The sequence below is a fragment of the Rhinichthys klamathensis genome, unplaced genomic scaffold (assembly GCF_029890125.1).
Source record: "Rhinichthys klamathensis goyatoka isolate OS25496 unplaced genomic scaffold, OSU_Roscu_1.1 h1tg000937l_1, whole genome shotgun sequence".
NCBI lineage: Eukaryota > Metazoa > Chordata > Actinopteri > Cypriniformes > Leuciscidae > Rhinichthys > Rhinichthys klamathensis.
The window spans coordinates 24002-45199 of NW_026607265.1; the positions used below are offsets into that span (position 1 = coordinate 24002).

General features: G+C 41.3%; 1 protein-coding gene across 1 annotated transcript; it reads left to right on the forward strand.

The window, feature by feature from the left end:
* The first annotated feature begins 1034 nt into the window (after positions 1–1034).
* Positions 1035–20985, forward strand: zgc:195001 (uncharacterized protein LOC567531 homolog). Its single transcript, XM_056244206.1, has 5 exons — positions 1035–1173; positions 10401–10436; positions 10642–10704; positions 10794–10933; positions 20140–20985. Exons 1-5 carry the CDS (start codon positions 1119–1121, stop codon positions 20548–20550), a joined length of 705 nt encoding a protein of 234 aa, XP_056100181.1. The 5' UTR covers positions 1035–1118; the 3' UTR covers positions 20551–20985.
* Positions 20986–21198: the final 213 nt, after the last annotated feature.

Genomic DNA, 21198 nt, shown 5'->3' on the forward strand with positions numbered 1-21198 from the left:
TATTGCCTTTCCAAACAAAAAGTGTCATTTTTAAATTTAAACCAATCTATTGTTTTATGTGAATGATAAGACAGGATGATTTTCAGATCATTTTGAAGAAAAAACTCTAGGCCACAACATCCATTAGTCAAAAGTCTTGTGGACACATATTTAGTATGTGTTTTGTGGCCTTATTTCAGAAACTTTAAGTTTTAGTTTTTTCAATAACCACGCATAAACAATATTCTCTCAAAAATACAAAAATGTACATACATGTTGATAACACATTATGGTAGCCCTGTGTGTGCTAAATAGAGTGTAATTACACCTTTGCCAGTAATATGTTTATAAGCAACTGAAAAAAGCACAAATGTCAGAGTATGTCGAAACATCTCAAGGACCCCAAAAACACCTTGGACCCCAGAGGGTTAAGCAATAATGATATCATTTTTGGAGGCCTTATATGAGGTGACAAGTTCTTCAGCCAAATGTCAGCAATATTAGTAAATAATTTATTTCAATCCACATTGCTTCAAGGTGTTTTAGAGGAAAGCTAGGTCTAAATCTTTGGCTTCTTATGACACCCTCCAGGTCCATTTGCAAGTCCAAAATCTCAGTATTGGCAAAGTTGCTGTGGATACATAACATTTCCCACAACATAAAAAGGTGAACCGAATAATGTTTGGGTTGCGTGTGACGGTAATGTAAGTGCAATGTCAGACGCCCTGGCGCATGCTGAACTCTGGGGTCAGAAAACCTATTCTTTCTTCTCTTTGTATAAACAAAAAAAAAAATTAAACACTTTTTGCACAAAACACTTTCAGTGAAATAAACTAAAATACCATGCTATTTTCTTGAAACATTTGCACTCTGCGCTTTTTTTCTCATAAGATCTGCTTCATATTCACAACTGTGAGTATGTGTGCTGTACTATATCCTTTTATTGGCTCATTTCATGGTACACGTGAACTACACATGGTTTAAGTGACAGGATCAACCTCATGTTCACCACCTCAACCACCTACAGACCCCCTCCCCATAGGCAGTGTATTTTCCTCCCCCCTTTTTTCAAGAGTGAATAAGAAGGGAACCCAGAGACTGAGAGACTCGGAGTCAAAAGACGCTCATCCACCCCTGCAATGCCCAGTAGTACCCCAAGCACCAACGGAATCATGCCTGAAGCAAAGAACGCAGGTAAGGACTGCTCTCATTACCTTACCTATATCAATGTACTATTTTCCAAACAGGCTCACCTGTTTGCCAGGACACCTTGTTGTCACTTTCTACCTCAATTAAGCTAAGAACTATAACTTGCAACAAATGCACCATTGGATGTTGCTTGATATTTTTTAATAATCTGGCACAGAAGTAAATAAGTAAAACTTGTGCTTTATAGAAGTAAAGCAGTGCTTTATAGAAGACATATTTATGTACCTCAATTTTCACATAGATATAAATGGAGGGAGATCAACAGAAAAAAATTGGCATGGTAAGATAGAATATAAAATCAAAAATCAAATGTACAAGTCACTTAATAAAAAATTAAAAACCCCAGCAAGACTAAGTGAGGGCATAAGAAAATTAAGTTGCCCGAGGAAAAGCCCTAGTAAACAAAGTCTATATTTGTGGTTATGGTATAATTATATTTAGTTTGATTAAAAAAAATAGTTATTTAATTTATGAATATTTGATTTGTATTATATATAATTTTATATTTATATTCTCGTTTATCGTGGTAGATCACAAAATTGAAAACATAAAATAACCTAACTGACAGGTATAATTGAAACGAAGGGGAAAATAGTGTGTGTGTGTGTGTGTGTGTGTGTGTGTGTGTGTGTGTGTGTGTGTCAACCATTTTTGTGGACAACTTTGTAGTGAGCTAAATCTGACAAAACCTCCTTTTAGGGAAGTCCTCATTTGTGAATAAATAAATGTATATAAAACCAAAAGTAGTCCATGGAATACCCCTATTGAGAGAGCTAAGTAAATATGTGTGCATGTGTGTGTGACCGTAGTCTGAAATGTAATGATAATAATTCATCTCAGACTGTGGAATGCACCTGGTCATGCAAACACACATCTTTCTGGACACTTCAAACCGAGTCTACATGCCTAGGACCTGCAGTATTTACAGCTCTGGTGACAGTATCCAAACTAAAAGTGTCACCACAATGCTGACTTGATGGAAGGTTATTCTGACAGTTTGTGTGAGTTGCGGATACTCCGAGAAAGCTGAGATCAGAGGTACACAGGAAAGACTAACGGCCGACAGCATGAGGAGAGGGCACCTTGGACATTATTGTCATACTGTTACTCTCCGGGCTCTTCTGCACAGCTTAACATCTCATTGGCTCACAGGAAAATAATAATAGTCTTTACAGACACAAAGAGTTTAGCAGCTGCTCTACTCAATCTTTCGACAACAAATTATAATAAGAGGAAAGATGCTCATACAAGACCACTCTCTCTTGGCCCTGCATATATTTTAAGATAAGCATGTTGTTAAACATCCTTTAGACTCAAGCAGTCTTATCACATACATACTATTTAAAGTGCTTTAAAGAGGTCAAATGCGAGATATGTACACATAAACAAGGCTTTTACTCAGCATTTACAAATACTGTGTATGCCCAACACTATAAGTAATTGCATATTTCAAATGTTTCCAAATTCAATATCAGACAGTGAGATTGATGTATATGTACAGAAGTAACCCGATCTGCAGTCATCAGATGAATCTTCTTTCAGGTGTTATATAGTTGCACGGTACCTCTTTCACCCTTCTACTTTAACACTTCGTCCTCATCTGTCATCTCAACAACTCTATCACTTTCTCTTCCATCTTGCTCTTAATTTCATTTCAATTTTTTAGTTGGATTAAAATCTTTTGCTCATTTTAATTTTTAATATTTATTTTGTATTAAAATGTAAAAATATTATTCATAATTTTCAATTAAAACAATATAAAATAAGTAAACATGTCAAATTAAATAATATAATATAATTTTTAGTATTGCCTTTCACCTTGTTAACACCTTATTAAAAGTTGAAAAGAGGCTCCCACTGATTTCTTATGAACTTATCAATGATGACATGCCGCCTTCTTGATCACAAGAATAATGAAGTGTAAAACCCTCCACAGTAACTTATCTCCACCCCTCTACCGTCCTTGTATGCCTTCAGTGATTTAGGCAAGTTGGGTCTGACTTACTGGGCATGGCAGTATTCGGCAAGATTAGTCACCACAAGCTCATGAGACACCATGAGTGCGTAATTCTCAGGAATCTAAGTCAGCATGGAAACCAACTCAATCACTGTTAAGAGAGATCTGATCTAACCAATACCTGAGAAGGTCTCTTATCCAAGCGGGTAGAATGTCTTTCTCAGGACTGTAATGTGTCACACCTCCAAAATCTCCCTTTACAGACATGAATCCCTCTATTTGTGCATCTGTCTGTTCATGTTATTTTCCATCGGGCCTGTTTCAAGTAAGCAATCAACAGAAGGCCGACACTCAGCATGAGCTTTTCAACACTCAGGGGGCCAGGGCCACAAGATCATATCCATCGCCTTCCCTCTCAAATCATCATAGCATAGCATCTCCTTGATCCAACCACCAAATATGAACCATCCCATGCCCATAGTGGCTGGGTGCATGGCAGGGGTTGGCAAGACACGCTACGGACGTGTCCAACACAAACAACTCGCTTTCTGCACTGTCATCACGAGCAAAAGACACCAAAGCCTAGCAAAGACCCTGAGGTCAACAACAAGCTGATGCTAAAAAGAGGTGAAGTTCAAACTTACTCAACAGTAGAAGGTTGCTCCAGTTTATATGATGAAAGTTTTATTGTAAAGATTCAATAAAAGGACAAGGTTTCATGAAGGTTATAAAATTTTTTGAAACTATAACATGGATAATACAACAGATTTTACCTTGATGCCATGCTCATGGTGTCCACAAGTATGAATGACACATCTTTATCAATCTTCACTACTCTTACATGTTTGTAATTTCCTGCAATGCAAAGACTTTTTTTAAACAGTCTTATTTTCCAGTTTAAAAAAAAAAAAGATTTTCAAGTAAAAGTATTATATTTTAAGAATATATATGTTTATATATAATACATTTACTTGAGAAGCACTATTTTTTGTAAGACTTTTAAAAACTTCTTTAGATAATATCTTGAATTATGTAAGTACAAATGTAAAAATAATAATTTATTCATTATTTTTTAAGCATAAAGCTCAATAAATTCTTAATATTTTACAACAATATATTGTTTAATAAATGTAATAATTTTTTTTTAATTTAAAAAAAAAAATAGTCTTGTGTTAAACATATAAGAAAAGTGTGTAAACAATGCCACAAATTTACCATGTTAATATGAAGGAATTGTAGATTCAGGGTGATATGGGTGATGGCCCACCCTGGATGGGAGACCTCCTGCTGCTGGAAGAGGTGTTAGTGAGGCCAGCAGGGGGCGCTCACCCTGTGGTCTGTGTGGGCCCTAACGCCACAGTATAGTGATGGGGACACTATACTGTCAAAAAGCACTGTCCTTCGGATGAGACGTTAAACCGAGGTCCTGACTCTCTGTGGTCATTAAGGATCCCAGGATGTCCATCGAAAAAAGAGTAGGGGTTTAACCCCGGCATCCTGGCCAAATTTGCCCTTTGGCTTCTGTCCATCGTCATGACTTCCTAATCACCCCCATATATATATATATATATATTTGCACTGATTGGCTTCATCACCACCATCGTCTCCTCTCCACCAGTAAGCTGGTGTGTTCTGGGCGTTCTGGCGCAATATGGCTGCCGTCCATCATCCAGGTGGATGCTGCACATTGGTGGTGGTTGAGGAGATTTCCCCCTTCCATATAAATCACTCTGAGTAGCGATAATAGCGATATATGTACAAAACGAATTAATATTATTAGATATTGATTTTTCACAATATGCATTGCATTGAGTTGTGTTTTTAGAGTTAAAGGGGACATATCATGAAAATCTGACTTTTTCCGTGTTTAAGTGCTATAATCCGGTCCCCAGTGCATCTACGAACACAGAAAACGTGAAAAGTGACAACCTAGTAACTTTGTTTTGGTAAGCCTTTCTCTGCAAGCATGCCAAAATATAAGCCGATCAGATTTCGCTCCCCTTCTGACGTAGGAAGGGGATCTTATCATAATATTACCGCCCCCAATCATTTGGTTTTCACAAGTGACAACAGTGTAACCAGTTCTAGCATTGGCAAAAGTTCGAGCAAAGCACGCAAACTGTTGGCTGCACAGACGAGCACACAGAACACTATTTGACCAAAACATTTCACAGCTGTCTTAGAAAGACCTCTGGGAACTGTGTCAACTTGTGTAGTTGAACATGACAGTACATGCAAGTCAATGAGATGAATCAATTAACAACTACATAAATTAGGATGCACTAACCATTCTGTTTCATAAAAGACGCTAAGAAAAGCGGGGATTAAACTCCAACACCATGACTTGAATTAACTTAACAAATAAATTTGGGCTAAAGCGGTTTCATAAAAGGTAATTAAAGTTCACGCAATCCCACTAATTTGATCCAGGTTCATCTAGTCTAGGTAATTGCGTGTGCACGCTTTTCTTAAGCAGCCCTAGAGGTCGACCATGGATCAAATCGATCCACCACAGCAAACAGCATGTTGTGCTGTTTTATGCATTTGAGACATGTTTTCCTCTGTGCAAAAATATCTGTAAATGTTGGAAAGTCGTGCAAGTATTTCCATTTTGCTGCTAAACTTCACGTTGAACGAGCGCTGCTGCGCGCCACATAGTGCAATAGCTTAATTCTGACTTAAATATACATTTTGCTTAGAAAATTTATATGCAATATTTTATAACACCAGAAATATCTTCTAACTATAATCATTTATCTTTAGGATGTTGGATAAGTTGCGGTGAACTTATAGCTCATTACACTCATAGCCTAAATGTTATACTTAAAAAAAAAAAAAAAAAAAAAAAAAAAATGAAAAGAAGTAGGCTGATTCAAGGAAGACATTTTTTAAGGAACCAAATATAATAAATATACAAATTGTAGTTTTGGGTGTATGTTTATGACATATAGCCTACTTATTTAGATTACTGAGAATTACAGCTTTTAAAGCAATAATTTTTGGAGGGAGAAAGCAAGAATCCCCAGATTGGTTTGATTTAGTTTCTAAAGTATGGAGAAGATAACATGAAATTAAGAGCAAAAGTATACATTTTGAAAAGATATGGGCAACTCTAAAATCAAAGAATATTCCATAAAATAAAGGAATACATATTACATGCAAATTACTTTTTTATATAACCATCCCTCCCTTTTAATTTTAGTTATTTGTTATTTAATGTATTTACTTAAAAATAAGGAATAATTATTGGGGGAAATATTATGTCTTTAAAGTAACTGTCCATTTGTATAATTGTGTTAAATGTGTTTGAATTGAAAGACATAATAAAGATATAAAAATATATATATATATATGCTAAAATATTTGTTGTTGGACATTAGATATGCCCTATTTAGAATTTTAAACCTAAAAGTAAGTGTATTTTATTTTTATGATAGCAATAACTATAAAGGGACTATTGTAATGGGGTAAATCAAATGTAGGCTAATATAGCCTACTGTTGGCCAATTACTAAGTTCAGATTCGTCATACAGTTCGAATTTAGTCTGTGCTTTTGTAATTATTTATTTTTAATTTTGTGATTTTAATTTCTGCTTTAAAAAGCTTTTTTTTAAAGATTGTAAAGTTCTAATGTTCTTCTAACCATAAAAATGTACTACAGCTGCCAAACAAAACCAGAGAGAAATGTATTCATAAATCTTTAAAACAATATAATTAAAACTTGGGCACAAAACATTCAACCAGTAAGGAAAGAACACCTGTAGGATATATATTGTGTGTTTGATAAATGATACAAGACCTACAAACATGTTAAATTATATTGTATAATATCAATTGTTTATGTAATATATATATACTGTATATAAAGTCAAATAATGGTATGGGAGAGTGTCAGTGGTAATTTCATTGTGTTTCTCGTGGTCAGTGTTAGAGGAACGGTGTAACAACTCAGGCTTATTAGCCTGACAGTTAGCCTGCCCTGGACCAGGTTAGTTTCCCAGCATAAGTTGCCAGAGTAACTGAGTTTGAATTATTTTAAGTTTGCTTTATGAAACAGAATCGTCCGACAATAAGTGACTTACCAAAATAAGCCTGGCTTGTATTCTAATCTTGTTTTATGGAACAGCCCTCAGGTTAGTTTCCCAGCATAAGTTGCCATATAACAACTTACTAATAACAATAACAAAACACGTGAATCATCCAAAATCTCAGAAATAACCAGTAGCGGAGTGCAGCCTTACGGAGAGTCTCCGGAAGAGATTGCAACTTTTAGACGCACATGAGGGCTGTTCCATAAAACAAGATTAGAATACAAGCCAGGCTTATTTTGGTTAGTCAGACTTATTGTCGGTTGATTCTGTTTCATAAAGCAAACTTTGTTTTTGTGAGGGGAAATTTGACAACCTAGGCTATAATAAATGATCTGGGGGGTATTTTGAGCTGAAATTTCACAGACACATTCTGGGGACACCATAGATTCATATTACATCTTGTGAAAAGGGCATATTATGTCACTTTTAAAAGAAATGCCCGTAAACTTGATGTCCGGGAAGAAAATGACCTTTTCCGGGGTTTTGTTGTTGCTATTGTTTTTTACTGGAAAATGAGACAATAATACATATGTCTTCTGATCTGTGCCAAACCTTTCACAGTTATGTGCTGATCTGGTGAAAGATGTGCATGAACGAGCCTTTGTGGATGACCCCTCATTGGACATAAGGGATTTTGAAATAAGGTTGTCCCCCAGACCCCCTCCATGTACCTCTTGTTTACATCATTTTCCATGGTCATTCTCCACCAAGTTACCACTCACAAAACACCAGCGTTGAATCTTACACCAGGGAGAAACCCCTAACTTGAAGAGCTGTCAGTGCGTCTTTAAATTGCGTGAACAGAGACTCACCGAGATCTTTCTGACTTGTTTTATTTTGGAGCTCTGCTTCATGACCATGGTTATAGTACAGTATGCTGGCTGTTCTGCTCGACCCCTCCCTCTTGTTCTTTCTGAGTCCCTCCATACCAGCCCCTATAAGGGAGAGGTCCCGAAGAGAGGGTGAAACAGGCTGACTGATGGAGTGACCTGTCAGCAGCAGTTGCTAATCTCTGGCCCTGATCCCTTACCACCTCCGTTCCCTTCGTTCCTCTACCATCCATTCCTCTATAACTGCCTGTGTTTAAGCCCAAAGGTATTGATGGTATTTATATGTGCACCTGGATTATTTCTAAGGTTTCATTTCATGTGCTTAACATTAATAAAGATTAATGACTGCACCGCCATTTTTCATTATCCTCCATTTGATCGAGCTTGTATCTCATAATTACTTGATGGCCTCAAGGGCCTGCTTGTCACGATGTGCATAGAGCATGTGTGTCTTCGAGATGTATAACATATAAAATAATTGAAGGTTGATAAAAGATGATAATGTTGGCGCTTGGCGATGATGGTGATTACTGAACTGATCTGTTTTCAGTGATTGTCAGCAAGATCACAAACAGTGGTGGGGGTCTTGAACAGGTGTACAGAAGTCCCTGTCCTGTATGCATTGGAACACAGCTGACCCGATCATTTAGGGCTGCACGCTGTCACGAAGATCCATTAAAGTGATGCCAGTCACCTCTGATGGGGATATCTGATGGTATCTGGTTTCACTGAGAGTGAGACAAAAATTCTGCAAGGTGTCACTTTCAGACCTTTTTTTTAATCAGCCGACAGCAGAACCCTACACTGAAAATATGACATGGTTACATTTTATTTTAAGGTGTCCGTGTTACAGTGTAATTATACATTTAAGTACTGAGTAATAATAATTAACTACATGTACTTACTATAAGGTTAGGATTTGGTTGTAATTATATGCATATATAGTTTTTATTACAGTAAACTAACAAGGATACAGTAAAATAAAGTGTTAAAGTGTTAGTCTTTTGATCTAACGATATAGCACTAAAATATTTAAAAACGTTGAAAAATATCTCAAATAAAATGGCTAAAAAATATACCTTAAAATAAGAATCATTTATTTGAGAAGCAACACTGCAAAATGTATTCATATTTAAGCCAAAATCCATAGACCTTTTCCCTTTTCCCATACTTAAAAATGTATGTCAATGCAGTAAAACAAAACACATTTGTATTTTGGCCAAATATTTTAACATATGTTTTTTTGTGGTAAAAGTGCAATTCTATAAAGATACATTCTCTGAAAACATAATATGCAGTCTTGCTTGTCAAGTAAATTTATCTTCTCTTAAGAATTTGTAGATATTTAACTGAAAAAAAAGAGAAAAATTATCTTTGTCGGAGTCGATAGCCTTGAGGTCAGCGCTCTGACATACAATGCAACTGCAACTCCGCAGACCCGAGTTCGATTCCCAGTTCAAGATCCTTTGCTGATCCCGTGCCTCTTGCTCCACTTGTGGTTTCCTCTCTAATCTCTACTCTGTCCAGTCCAATAAAGCCATAAAAAGACAAAATATAACCATATATAGCCATGTAACTTAAAAAAAAGAAAAAAAAAAGAGAAAGATAATTGCCACTTGCAGGCCTCAAACCAGCAACCTTTCTGTTTTAACCACTACAACACTCTTTTTTCAGGACACTATGTGGAAGTCTTGTACAATTCATTGTTACAGTGACCTTCTCCCCCTCTGGCACTTAACACTTAAATTGACAAAAAAGTTGAACTAATACACTTAATGCTCCTGAGCATTATGATAACCGAAGGGAGGGAGCAACTAATGTTAATGTCCACATTAACAAAAGAAGGCAAAAATGTGGGAGCACTAATGCATGAGCAAGAAGACCGCAGATGGTTTTCTGAGAAGGTGCTTGTGAAAATCAATAATAGAGAGAAAAGTGTTAAACCTGCAAGCCCAGTGCTGGACATAAACATGCCAATAACACCATGGAAATTAAGTATTTTTAGAAACTGCTGTCAGAGCCTGTGATGTGTGTCCATGGTGAATGTAAGTTTAGGCCTAGCATGCTTCTTAGATGTAACATAAACCCTGACAGGCATGGGTAAACTATATGATGCAGTGCTAACAACAGTGGGGGAAGATGAATGGCATACCATAGGGTGATACATTGCACGCGAGAGGTAAGGAAAGCGGATCAGAAAAGCAATGTATAGAAATGGAAGACTCTAGAATGCTTGTGTAGTGTCAGTGTAATCCTAAAACTGCCCATTGCTTCATTTAAAGTGTTTTGAGGTTAACCCCTGATGTTAATTGATGTCAATTTTCACTCATACAGGAAGAAAAGGATCAAGAGCAGAAGCAAATCCTGCAGGTACTTGTGAACCATGCAATCCAACAAAGACAGCTGCGGTCTTTACACCTCTCTGTCTTAATAGTGTTAATGGGAGTGGATCATAATACAATGGAGATCACCTGAAGCCTGAGCCTCCAGTAGACAGCTGACATTTAAATAGGATTGTGCAGTCGTGGTAAATAATATAATGACCTCTTTCTCTTTCTTCTCCCTTCCATCACAGCAAAGGCACCACCGTATGAGCCCAACATCACCGAGCCCAATACTAGAGCTGAGCTGATGAAGTGTACGCATCAGCATGGGACAGTCCTTTTATATGGTTCTGTATTGTAAGTTTATAGCCGCTTGTCCTCTGAAATGTTATTTCTCTCTCAGACTGGATAAATCTTTCTCTGGATGATAGAACTGCTCAGAAAATGTTGTGGCTCTCAGAAGGTGGGGCCAAAGTGTCACGTATGTCAGAGGAAGTGTGTCCTGTTCTGGACAGATCAGAGAGATATGAACATTCACCACAGGTAAGCAAGTCAGTCTCCTCTATCTGTCTCTATTTTTGTTGTTGTTGTTGTTCAAATCTGTAGTATAATATAAATCCATTTTATATCCTCTCATGGATATACATTCTTTTAGTAGGCCTACTGTCTTTTTTATTTATGCTTTAAAAGGGTTTGGTCACACAAAAATGTAAGTTTTGTCATCATTTATCCCTCATGTCTTTCCAAAACTTTCATTCATCTTCAGAACAAAAAGAACATTCTCTCATTTGTTTTGTCCATCCATTACGTAGTCAAAATTGTCAAGCTTCACATAGTACAGAAATACATCGTAAAAGTAATTTATATGAATTTAGTGGTTTAATCCATGTCTTCTGAAGAGACACGATGTACGTGTACACGATATATATATACAAAATGATTTGATCAGATTTAATTGAAGTGCTTATTCACATATAAACATTGATCAACAAAAAACATGACTTAAAGACATAATTATGACATAAAAGTTGAAATTATGAGATACCAATTCGTGATTATGAGAAAACTAGTCAGAATTATGACATTTGAAATCAAAATCTCATAATGTTTTATGTTATAATTATTCTTTTTATTTCATTATTTTCATTAAATGATATCTAAACTAGCTACAACCACCAAACTCAGGTCAAACTTCTGTATATCTTTTCTAACTGATCTGACTTGATCTAAGCAGACGATCAAAACCAGGAAAAGTCCCATAGACTTTCATTCAGGGGGTCAAAACTTTTATACAAAAACTCTAATAGAGTATTTAAAGCTGCAGTCCGTGGCTTTTTTTAGGTTAAAAAGGATCCAAAATACATATTTGAGAAAATACATAACCAGTCAGTGTTCAAAACTCTCTGCTTGCCTTAGCTCGATTCAAAGCGGTATAAGCTTGTAATAATGTTTTTAATTCCAGTGGTACTGGTGAATTTCCACGGGAGATTCGAGCTTGTCTTTGTGTCATTACGTCACATCTGTACACATAAAGAAGGAGTCTCGGCTAGTAGGCTATATTGCGTGTGAGGATTCTGGAGGTGGAGAATTTATAGCCTTTTCTCACAGCACTTGATATAATTAAACTTATCAATTTGATGGCGGATCCAGAAAGGTTCAAACGACAATCACCAGTGACAACAGATTCACCCGCTGTAAAATGCAAAAGACTTCGTTCGGACTTCGGAGTGGCTACAGGAAAAAAGAGACTGCAACCGGACCCATGCGAAGACGTGGGAATAGAAGAGGTAACGAGTACTGTGTAATATCTTACACTAGGGGAAAACCTCTTTTCCACGAGATATTGAAGCCAAAAATTATCCTTAATTTTGTATTAATGTAAAACGCGTTGCGGCAGCATGCAGACATAGGCAAGGCGGCTTGCGTGCCTATTGGCTGTCCTGCGGCAACTGCAGCAGCCTATCGAGAGAGGCCCTTTGGTGACGGTCCAATGGGGGCGCAATGACGGTCCAACTGCGTCACCTTCCCGCCGAAGTAGGCGTTGGGCCAAATGACTCGAAGGCCCTATAAATATAGCTCGATGGGCTGATATCACTGGTTTTTCATCGCCGAAGCGAACCAGAGCGTGTTGCAGGCACGGCAAGATACGCAGTACTCGTTCCCTCTTCTAGAGAGAACCGAGTACGTTCTCTTACGAGAGGTTCTCTCGTACTGCGTAATATCTTACGCTAGGGGAACACAGTGTAAAACGCCGTGCGTGCTGGGATCCAACACCAAAGTCCCAAGGGCAGGTGCCCGGGGCTCATATAGTGCACAATCACCAGGGACTCACAGAGAGTCTGAGAAGAGAGGCTAACAGCGTCATTCCCAATAAGTTAGCATCCCAAAGGAGCTAATCACTGTCACAGTGTTTCACACAGTCAGGGTGAAAACATTCGGCCTGAACTGTGTAACAGTGTGGGTCTTACTTTTTGCCCATGGCCATGGGGTAATTTTATCGGTCAGCGAGCGGTGCTCAAGCGATTGTAGTATTCTGCGCCGAAGCAGCGGGGCAGACAGTACTTGATTTTATACCGATAGTAGTTTAGACTGTAAGGCAGGAACCTCTAGGTTATAAAACCTTATAAATGTAGACGGGGGGGGCCCAGCCTGCCGCCATACAGATATCTTGTAAGGTAATCCCGCTAGACCAAGGCCACGACGAGGCCATGCCTCTTGTGGAGTGCGCTCTAACACCTAAAGGGCACTTAAGGCCCTTTGACGTGTATGCCAGCGCTATGGCGTCAACTATCCATCTAGATAGGCTCTGTTTCAACGCAGCTAGTCCCTTAGCACGTCCGCTGAACAAAACAAAGAGCTGCTCAGTCTGTCTGAAAACAGACGAGCGAGACACATAAGCTCTTAATGCCCTGACTAGGCAAAGGAAGCTCGCGTCCATCTCCTCGTTATAAACCGGAAGGGCGGATAGGGAAATCACCTGGGCCCTGAATGGTGTGTTGAGGGATTTAGGCACATATCCGTGTCTTGGTTTGAGTATGACTTTCGAGTCATTTGGCCCAAATTCCAAACACGTTGCACTTACTGAGAGCGCTTGTAAATCCCCTATGCGCTTTACTGAAGCGAGAGCCATAAAAAACGCTGTCTTGAACGACAGGTGTTTCATGTCCGACAGATGGATCGGCTCAAACGGGGCACCTTTCATGGCTTCCAGAACCGTGGAAAGGTCCCATATGGGGATTGAGGGGCGTCTGGGAGGATTTAACCTCTTAGCTCCTTTTAGGAAGCGGATGACCAGATCATTTTTCCCCAGTGACTGGCCAGTCGCGAGTTTTGTAAACGCAGCTATGGCCGCCACATAAACTTTGAGCGTGAATGGGGTCCTGCCCTTATCCAGCAGCTCTTGAAGGAAGGAGAGCACTTCCGTAACCCCGCAGTCTGGGGGTGAAAAGCCTCAGGCTTTGCACCAGCCAGCAAACACTGACCAATTTGAGGCATAGAGTCGTCTAGTGGACGGCGCTCTAGCCTGCGTGATCGTGTTTAACACTCCCTCGGGGAGATTTGGGGGTACCCGTTGATGGCCCATGCGTGCAGGGACCACAGCTCCGGGCGAGGATGCCAAATCGAGCCCTTGGCCTGAGAGAGGAGGTCTTTCCTCATCGGTATTGGCCATGGGGCAGTGCTCGTCAGCTGCATCAGGACTGGGAACCAAGCTTGGTTTGTCCAGAGCGGAGCCACAAGGAGCACTGAACATCCGTTTTCCCTGATTCGTTCCAACACCTGAGGCAGGAGCAAAACTGGGGGAAAAGCATAGAGCGGGCAGCGGGGCCAGACATGGGCCAGCGCATCCCTGCTCTTGGAGAAAAACTTCGGACAGTGAGCGTTCTTGCGCTCTGCCGAATGTCTCCCACAGCAGAAGGACTGTCTGCGGGTGCAGAGACCATTCTCCTGCTGGAACATTGTTTCTGGACAGTCTGACTGGCCCCAAATTCAGGCGACCAGGCACATGTGCTGCTCTCAGTGAGCGCAGATTGTGCTGAGCCCAGACCAGGAGGCGTTCTGTCAGCCTGTAAAGGTTTCGGGATCTGGCGCCGCCCTGGTGATTTATGTAGGCTGCCACCGATATGTTGTCCGAGTGGACCAAGATGTGGTGCCCTTTTATACGGGGACAAAGGCGCCTCAGTGCACTGTCGACTGCCATCTTTTCTAGACAGTTTATGTGTAGGAGCTTCTATCATTCTGACCACTGGCCGGAGAACGGTCTGCCCTCGTGCAGCGCTCCCCATCCCGATGTGGAGGCGTCCATGGACACCACCTGCACACTCGGGGAAGTCCCCAGGCTTACACCTGACTGGCACCAGTCGGTCGCTCTCCAAGGTATCAGAGCTGTGACGCATTTCTGATCGACCTTGAGGCGAAACAGACCGGAGGCCCAAGCTCGAGGCGGTACTCGTGCTATTAGCCATAACTGCAGTGGGCGCATGCACAGCAGACCCAGCTGGAGTACTGATGATGCTGAGGCCATGAGACCCAGCATTTTCTGAAACCTCTTGAGCGGGACTATAGTGCCGCAGCGGAAGGATTTCGTGATGCGCTGAATGTTCAGTCTGCGCTCTGGCGACAGTCGAGTTCAGTTCTGTACTCAGGAAGGATATTTCCTGACTGGGAGACAGCGAACTTTTCGCCCAATTGACTGTGAGACCCAGATTCTCGAGGTGCTCGAGTAATATGGTCCTGTGTTCTATGAGCTCTGAATGAGATCGAGCTAGAATCAGCCAATCGTCCAAGTAGTTCAAAACTCACATGCCCCGAAGTCTCAGGGGCGCGAGAGCTGCGTCCATGCACATTATAAATGTACGGGGTGCAAGAGACAGGCCGAACGGTAGGACTGTGTATTGATATGCCTGGCCCTCGAAGGCGGATCTCAAGAATCGCCTGTGACGTGACGCTACTTGTATCTGGAAGTAAGCGTCCTTCTGATCTATTGACGTAAACCAGTCCCCTTGGCGAATTTGCGCGATGATTTTCCTGGTTGTGAGCATTCTGAACTGGCGTTTCATAAGCGCTCTGTTCAGCTGTCTTAGATCTAGAATGGGTCTGAGACCCCCGTCTTTTTCCGGTACCAGAAAATATCTGCTGTACAGACCCCCTTCGCTCTGAGCTTGAGATAAAGGCTCTATTGCCCCTTTGCTCAAAAGTGTCGCTATTTCGGCTTGACGTAGGTGCTTCAAACTCTTGAAGTAGGTTTTTACTGTAGATTTGACGCGCGCCGTGTTGCGGCAGGGGCGTCGAGCGAACTGTAGCGAATAGCCTCTTTTTATAGTGGCGGCAGAACGAGAGCGTTGTCTCTGGTCCCGCGGGACAGCGTGCACATTCACTGCACTGAAAACACCGTCAGCCTGAGCTGACTGTATGTGTGTTGGTTTCGTTTTACAGAAACCGTGGTACATGCAGTGTTTAGTGTTTGTGGGCACTGGGTTGTGGGCACATTCACTACATTTAATGCACAATTGACATGCGTCGATTCCATTTGTGCGAGCCCTGTACCGTGCCGGGCTGTGTTTGTGTGTAGAAATGAACACTGGGCTGTGGGCATTTTATTACACTCATAACACCATCAGCTGTGGCAATGCAAAATACAATGCTTATATGATTTTTCTGGGTCGCCGTGGAAACGGCATTTGTGTGCAGGCAAGCGGGCCGTGGTACCGGCTTATTTACTGCAAAATACACTGGAACAGTCGCATTTTCTGGAACTGAACGAGCGAAAAGTTTCGGTGGAAGTCTGGCCGCGGCGAGACTAAATTTTATCTGCAGCGAGAGCCGGGATCGAACACGGGTGTCTCGCACGAAGGTTTTGGGTTTCGCCACTGAGGCACAGGGGGAAACGACATTAGCTCGAGCAGATAAGAGAGCGTCATCACAGTTTTGTGTGTGTCGCGTTTGTTTGCAGGCATGCGTGTTATACAACAGGCTCATTGCTGCAATATTGACTTTTTCAGCCGTTTAAACTAAGAGGAGCTGAGAAATGTTTGAGAAATGGAGATTGGTCCGGCCTCGGCGGGACTAAAACACACTCTTTCCTCATTTCGCCGGTGACGCATGCCCACGGGGGGCGGGGGCGGGGTAGCTTTCTTATAACGTAAAGAAAGCTAGCCGCGGTTTTGCTCTCCCGTTTCCCTGACGACTCGCGGACAGAAGGGGGGGAGGTCCACAGAGCTCGCCCAATCCTCACTGTCCGACGCCAGGATAGATCAGCTGGCCTCCTCTACAGATGCAGCTATCTCGTCGTCATTAATGGCGGAAGCGGCAGCGCGCGGCGGCCGTTGTCCGTCAGTGAGCGACTCGAGTGAAGCTGGCGAGCTTTCGAACTGGCGAACCGGCGAGCTTTCACGGGCTGGAGAACGCTCGGGGACCTGCTGAGTACAGCGCTTTACGGCGCGGCACTACAGCGGGCGGAAGTGCAGACTCGGAGAAAAAATGCCAGGCGAGTTCTCAGAGTCACCATGGCAATAGCCCGCAATGATGGCAGCCACCGTCAGCGAGCACGAGAGCTGCATGATCCTTAACCAGGCGGGAAACGCAGATGAAATGGTGGTCCCCGTCGCTGAGTGCGGCTCGGCACGAGCCACTGGAACGAAGCATCTTTAAAAAAACGCTGCTCTTTTCAATAAAGAGAGAGAGAGTGTGAGTCGCAGCGGCGAACACACACTTATGCAGAGTGTAAAGGATATATACGCCGAATAGCGTAGCAGGACCGGCGACTGAACTTCAGTCACTGAAGGCGGCGAAGTGAAGGCCAGCGGCTTCAGATGCTGAGGCTCGTCCAGCAGAAGGCTTTTCCAGACGGCGCGGCTTCTCACTCCGGATCCAGCGATGCGTAAGCTTCGCTGAAGAGATGAAAAATCAGTGATATCAGCCCATCGAGCTATATTTATAGGGCTAGGCCACGCCTACTTCGGCGGGAAGGTGACGCAGTGGGACCGTCACCAAAGGGCCTCTCTCGATAGGCTGCTGCAGTTGACAGCCAATAGGCACGCAAGCCGCCTTGCCTATGTCTGCATGCTGCCGCAACGCGTTTTACATTAATACAAAATTAAGGATAATTTTTGGCTTCAATATCTCGTGGAAAATAGGTTTTCCCCTAGCGTAAGATATTACGCAGTACGAGAGAACCTCTCGTAAGAGAACAAGGACATATCGGAAGGACATTAGCCTGACTTCGTCATACTCATATTCTAGTCAGAATGTGAGTCTAATACTGCTTCATAGGGCTTTGATTATGAGGCGTGTCTTAACCGAACCAGGAAAAAAAAAACTCTGCACTCAATTGGATAGACCTACAACCAATGAGAGCAACGCAGTAAGTCAACTACTTTGCATAGCACAGTTGTCAACTACAGAACTCCACTACACGCACGCTGGAAGAAGTAAAATAACGAGTGTTGCTTCTTTTACTTGGTCCTCTATGAGTGCGACCAAAGGAGAAACCACAACGACCACAGGGTTTTCATTGCGTCCCATCTTCTTAGTTACCATCGGAGCCAGCTGATAAATTAAACTTTTGCAGAGTCCCGTAGGAAGGACGGCAAACACATCTTTCCGATCGACAAATGCCTTGATTGCAGTTCTCTGTTCGTCTTTTAAAATGAATGCGCTGTCGATTTCTTTTACAACAGACTCGATAGCGGAATCTCTACATCTCAGTTCTCCAGCGGCAGTCATCTCTGAGGGAAACCAGTTCAAACCAAGCGCTCTTTGATAACGTGAGGATTACGTCCCTGCAGATCATCTGTCCATCATCGTATAAAGCCCGCCCTGGCAATTTGATTGGCCCGACATTTTCTGAACCGATCATAATTACTCCTCAATGGAGCGAGTCCAGACCGAACTTCCCAACCAAAAAATTTTGTGGGCGGGGTTCGGGCTGGCATCCAGGCTAGAAGGACATTACATGTAGTCACGCAATGCAATTTGAGAACAATTTGAGAACAAAGTATAATTTGCTCGGTTTTGCGTGATATGATAACTTATAAGCGATTGTTAGATTTAATCAGCGCGATTTACTGCAATGTCAGAACCAGAACAAAAGTGGATGTTACTTGTTCAGATGACATTTTCCGGTGAAAATTCTTATGTTGGTCATACTTCCAAAAAGAATAATCTGTGATTCTGAATGCCAGTATCCACATCGGCGCGGTGACTGACAGCTGCACACTCTCCTCAAACATTGTGTTCATCCGTGCTGTGCTGTGTCGAGGCACAGCGCGGAATTATTAACGTAAAGTTGATAATTCCGCGAATGACTGCAATTGCAGATTTCGAACAGAGATGAAGATTAAGAGGAAAAACGCCGGACTGCAGCTTTAAGCATAATCCACCAAATATCTATCACTACCAAAAGCTAGCAACTATCTTAGGACATGCTAGTGGCATGCTAGCAACATGCTAATTCCTGTTAGCGATATGCCAACGCATTCTCATCCCAAAGCGTAATATTTTGACTCTTTTGCCAAAGCGTCTATATCCAACGCATATGGCACCCTTTAGCGTCAATATAACACGCTTCGGTTTTGGGTAGGTTTAGGTCTGGGGTAGTGTTAGGGTTAGACCACTAGGTAAGTCTGTCATTCATCTATCTATCTATCTATCTATCTATCTATCTATCTATCTATCTATCTATCTATCTATCTATCTATCTATCTATCTATCTATCTATCTATCTATCTATCTATCTATCTATCTATCTATCTATCTATCTATCTATCTATCTATCTATCTATCTATCTATCGCCTTCAAAACCTTTTAAAGAAGGTGGGGGCTCATCCGAGATAAATTACTTCTGGAACACCAGGATGCTTAATTCATGTTTCAGGTTGGATGTATAGTGATTAAGCCTTATATTAACTGGTAAATGCTGTGTGTATGTGTGTGCATATGTATACGTATAGCCTATATATACATATAGGCCTACTTCTTTTTTGTTTTTGTTGGTTGTTGCCGTTTATGGCAATGTGGTGATTGATGTTAATCCCGAGTAAAATATCCACTTGACCGCTTCCTCAGCTTAGTGCAGGGTAGTGTCCAGCTGGGCTTATGTTAATGACACCTCTCGTATATTTTTGATAGGAGGTTATTTATTTTGTTTGGAATAAACACATGAATCTGACACATGTTTTGGGTCATCCTTGGTTTTCCACCTGGAACAATTATTTATTTTGTTCGTCCCTTACCCCCAGACATATCAGGGACGTAACAAAAGCTTTAAAATTACTTTAAACTTCAAACTACTTCAAATTGAAAACTCTCAAAATTCAAGCTTTTAACACTTTTTTAAAACTTTCTGGTCAGGCTTTCTCAAGCCAACTTCAAAGTCTGTCAACTGTTTTTGTCATAATTATGACTTTTTATCTCTCCCTTTTTTTTTCATAATTACAATTTATCAATCTTTGTGTGTGGGATGGAAATGGACTTCCATAATTGGAAGTCCAAGAAAAATGTGATTGTATTGTGATTGTGAGTCATATCTTTTCAATGAATCGGTCGATTTGCTTTACAAGACGAGTCTGAATGATCCATTCGCAAATCAAACTGATCTAGTTCTCAAGTTCAGCTCACAGTTCAGAAGAAATTAAGTCATACGGGTTTGGAATGACATGAGGGTAACTAAATGATGACAGAACGTAATCTGTAAGACTGTCATGGTCAACATGTAGTAAGCATAACTGACTTTCACAATATCCTCCTGAAGGTGCTGTGTAAGGAGGGTCTTCTGGGCAATCGTGGGTACTGGGAGGTGGAATGTGAGGGCTGGGTGGTGATCGGGGCAGCGTGTGAAAGCGCAGGGAGAAAAGCTAAGGATGGCCCGTGTGGCCTGGGAGAGAATGACCTGTCATGGGGTGTTGGCTGGGCCGGATCCTGCTACCATGTCTGGCACAATGGAGAGAACATAGAATTCCAGGCTCCTCTCTGCCCCGTCATCGGCATCTATGCTGACCAGCCAGCTGGCATCATCAAGTTTTACCTTGTTGAAGAGGGAGAGAACGGCTCCAAGGAGGTTAAACTGGTTCATCGATTTACAGCCAAATTAAATGAGAAGCTCTTCCCTGGTTTCTGGGTGGGCAGGAACTCCTACTGCTGGATCCGAAAGAAGGACCAGTAAAGGGGGGAATACCTGAAGAGAAGGAGGGGTTGGAAGAATTATTGTAGTTAGATACCTTTTTTTCCTGTTGGTAAGGGTGATGTAAGGAAAAGAAGAGGATAGCTATGCAGGAAAATGTTATTGGTAGGGAGTCAGAAGCACAAAAAAAAGGTCACTAACTACAATAATGAAATGAAACTGTAAATGGAGACTTGCATTCTAAACCTGAATCTGCCTTTGTTACAAACCACTAGGTTGGTTCAAAAGTGTGCATCCTCATAATATATTATTTTAACCAGTAATTTAATTGGTGTAGCATTAATCTTTATACTAATGATTTTGAATAGTCACTGTTTTCATTTTATATTCCATGTGATGACAAATGCAGATACTGTAGTGAATATTTATTTCTGTGCACTAATAAACCAGTGCAAAATAATAATAATTTGTGTTCTATATGAGTGGTGTGTTGTTTTTATTGCTGACATGTCATTAAAACCAGGTACTGGTTTTGAGGGCTTCTCAAAGAGTCAAGGTTTGGCTGGTTAGCGACCCAGTTAACCCCTGCTGGTAGATGCTGTAACTTAACCATGTGGAGCCACAAATAATCTCTCCAATGATGGCCATTCAAACGTTTGCTAGAAAAAACAACATTTCTCTATGTATGTG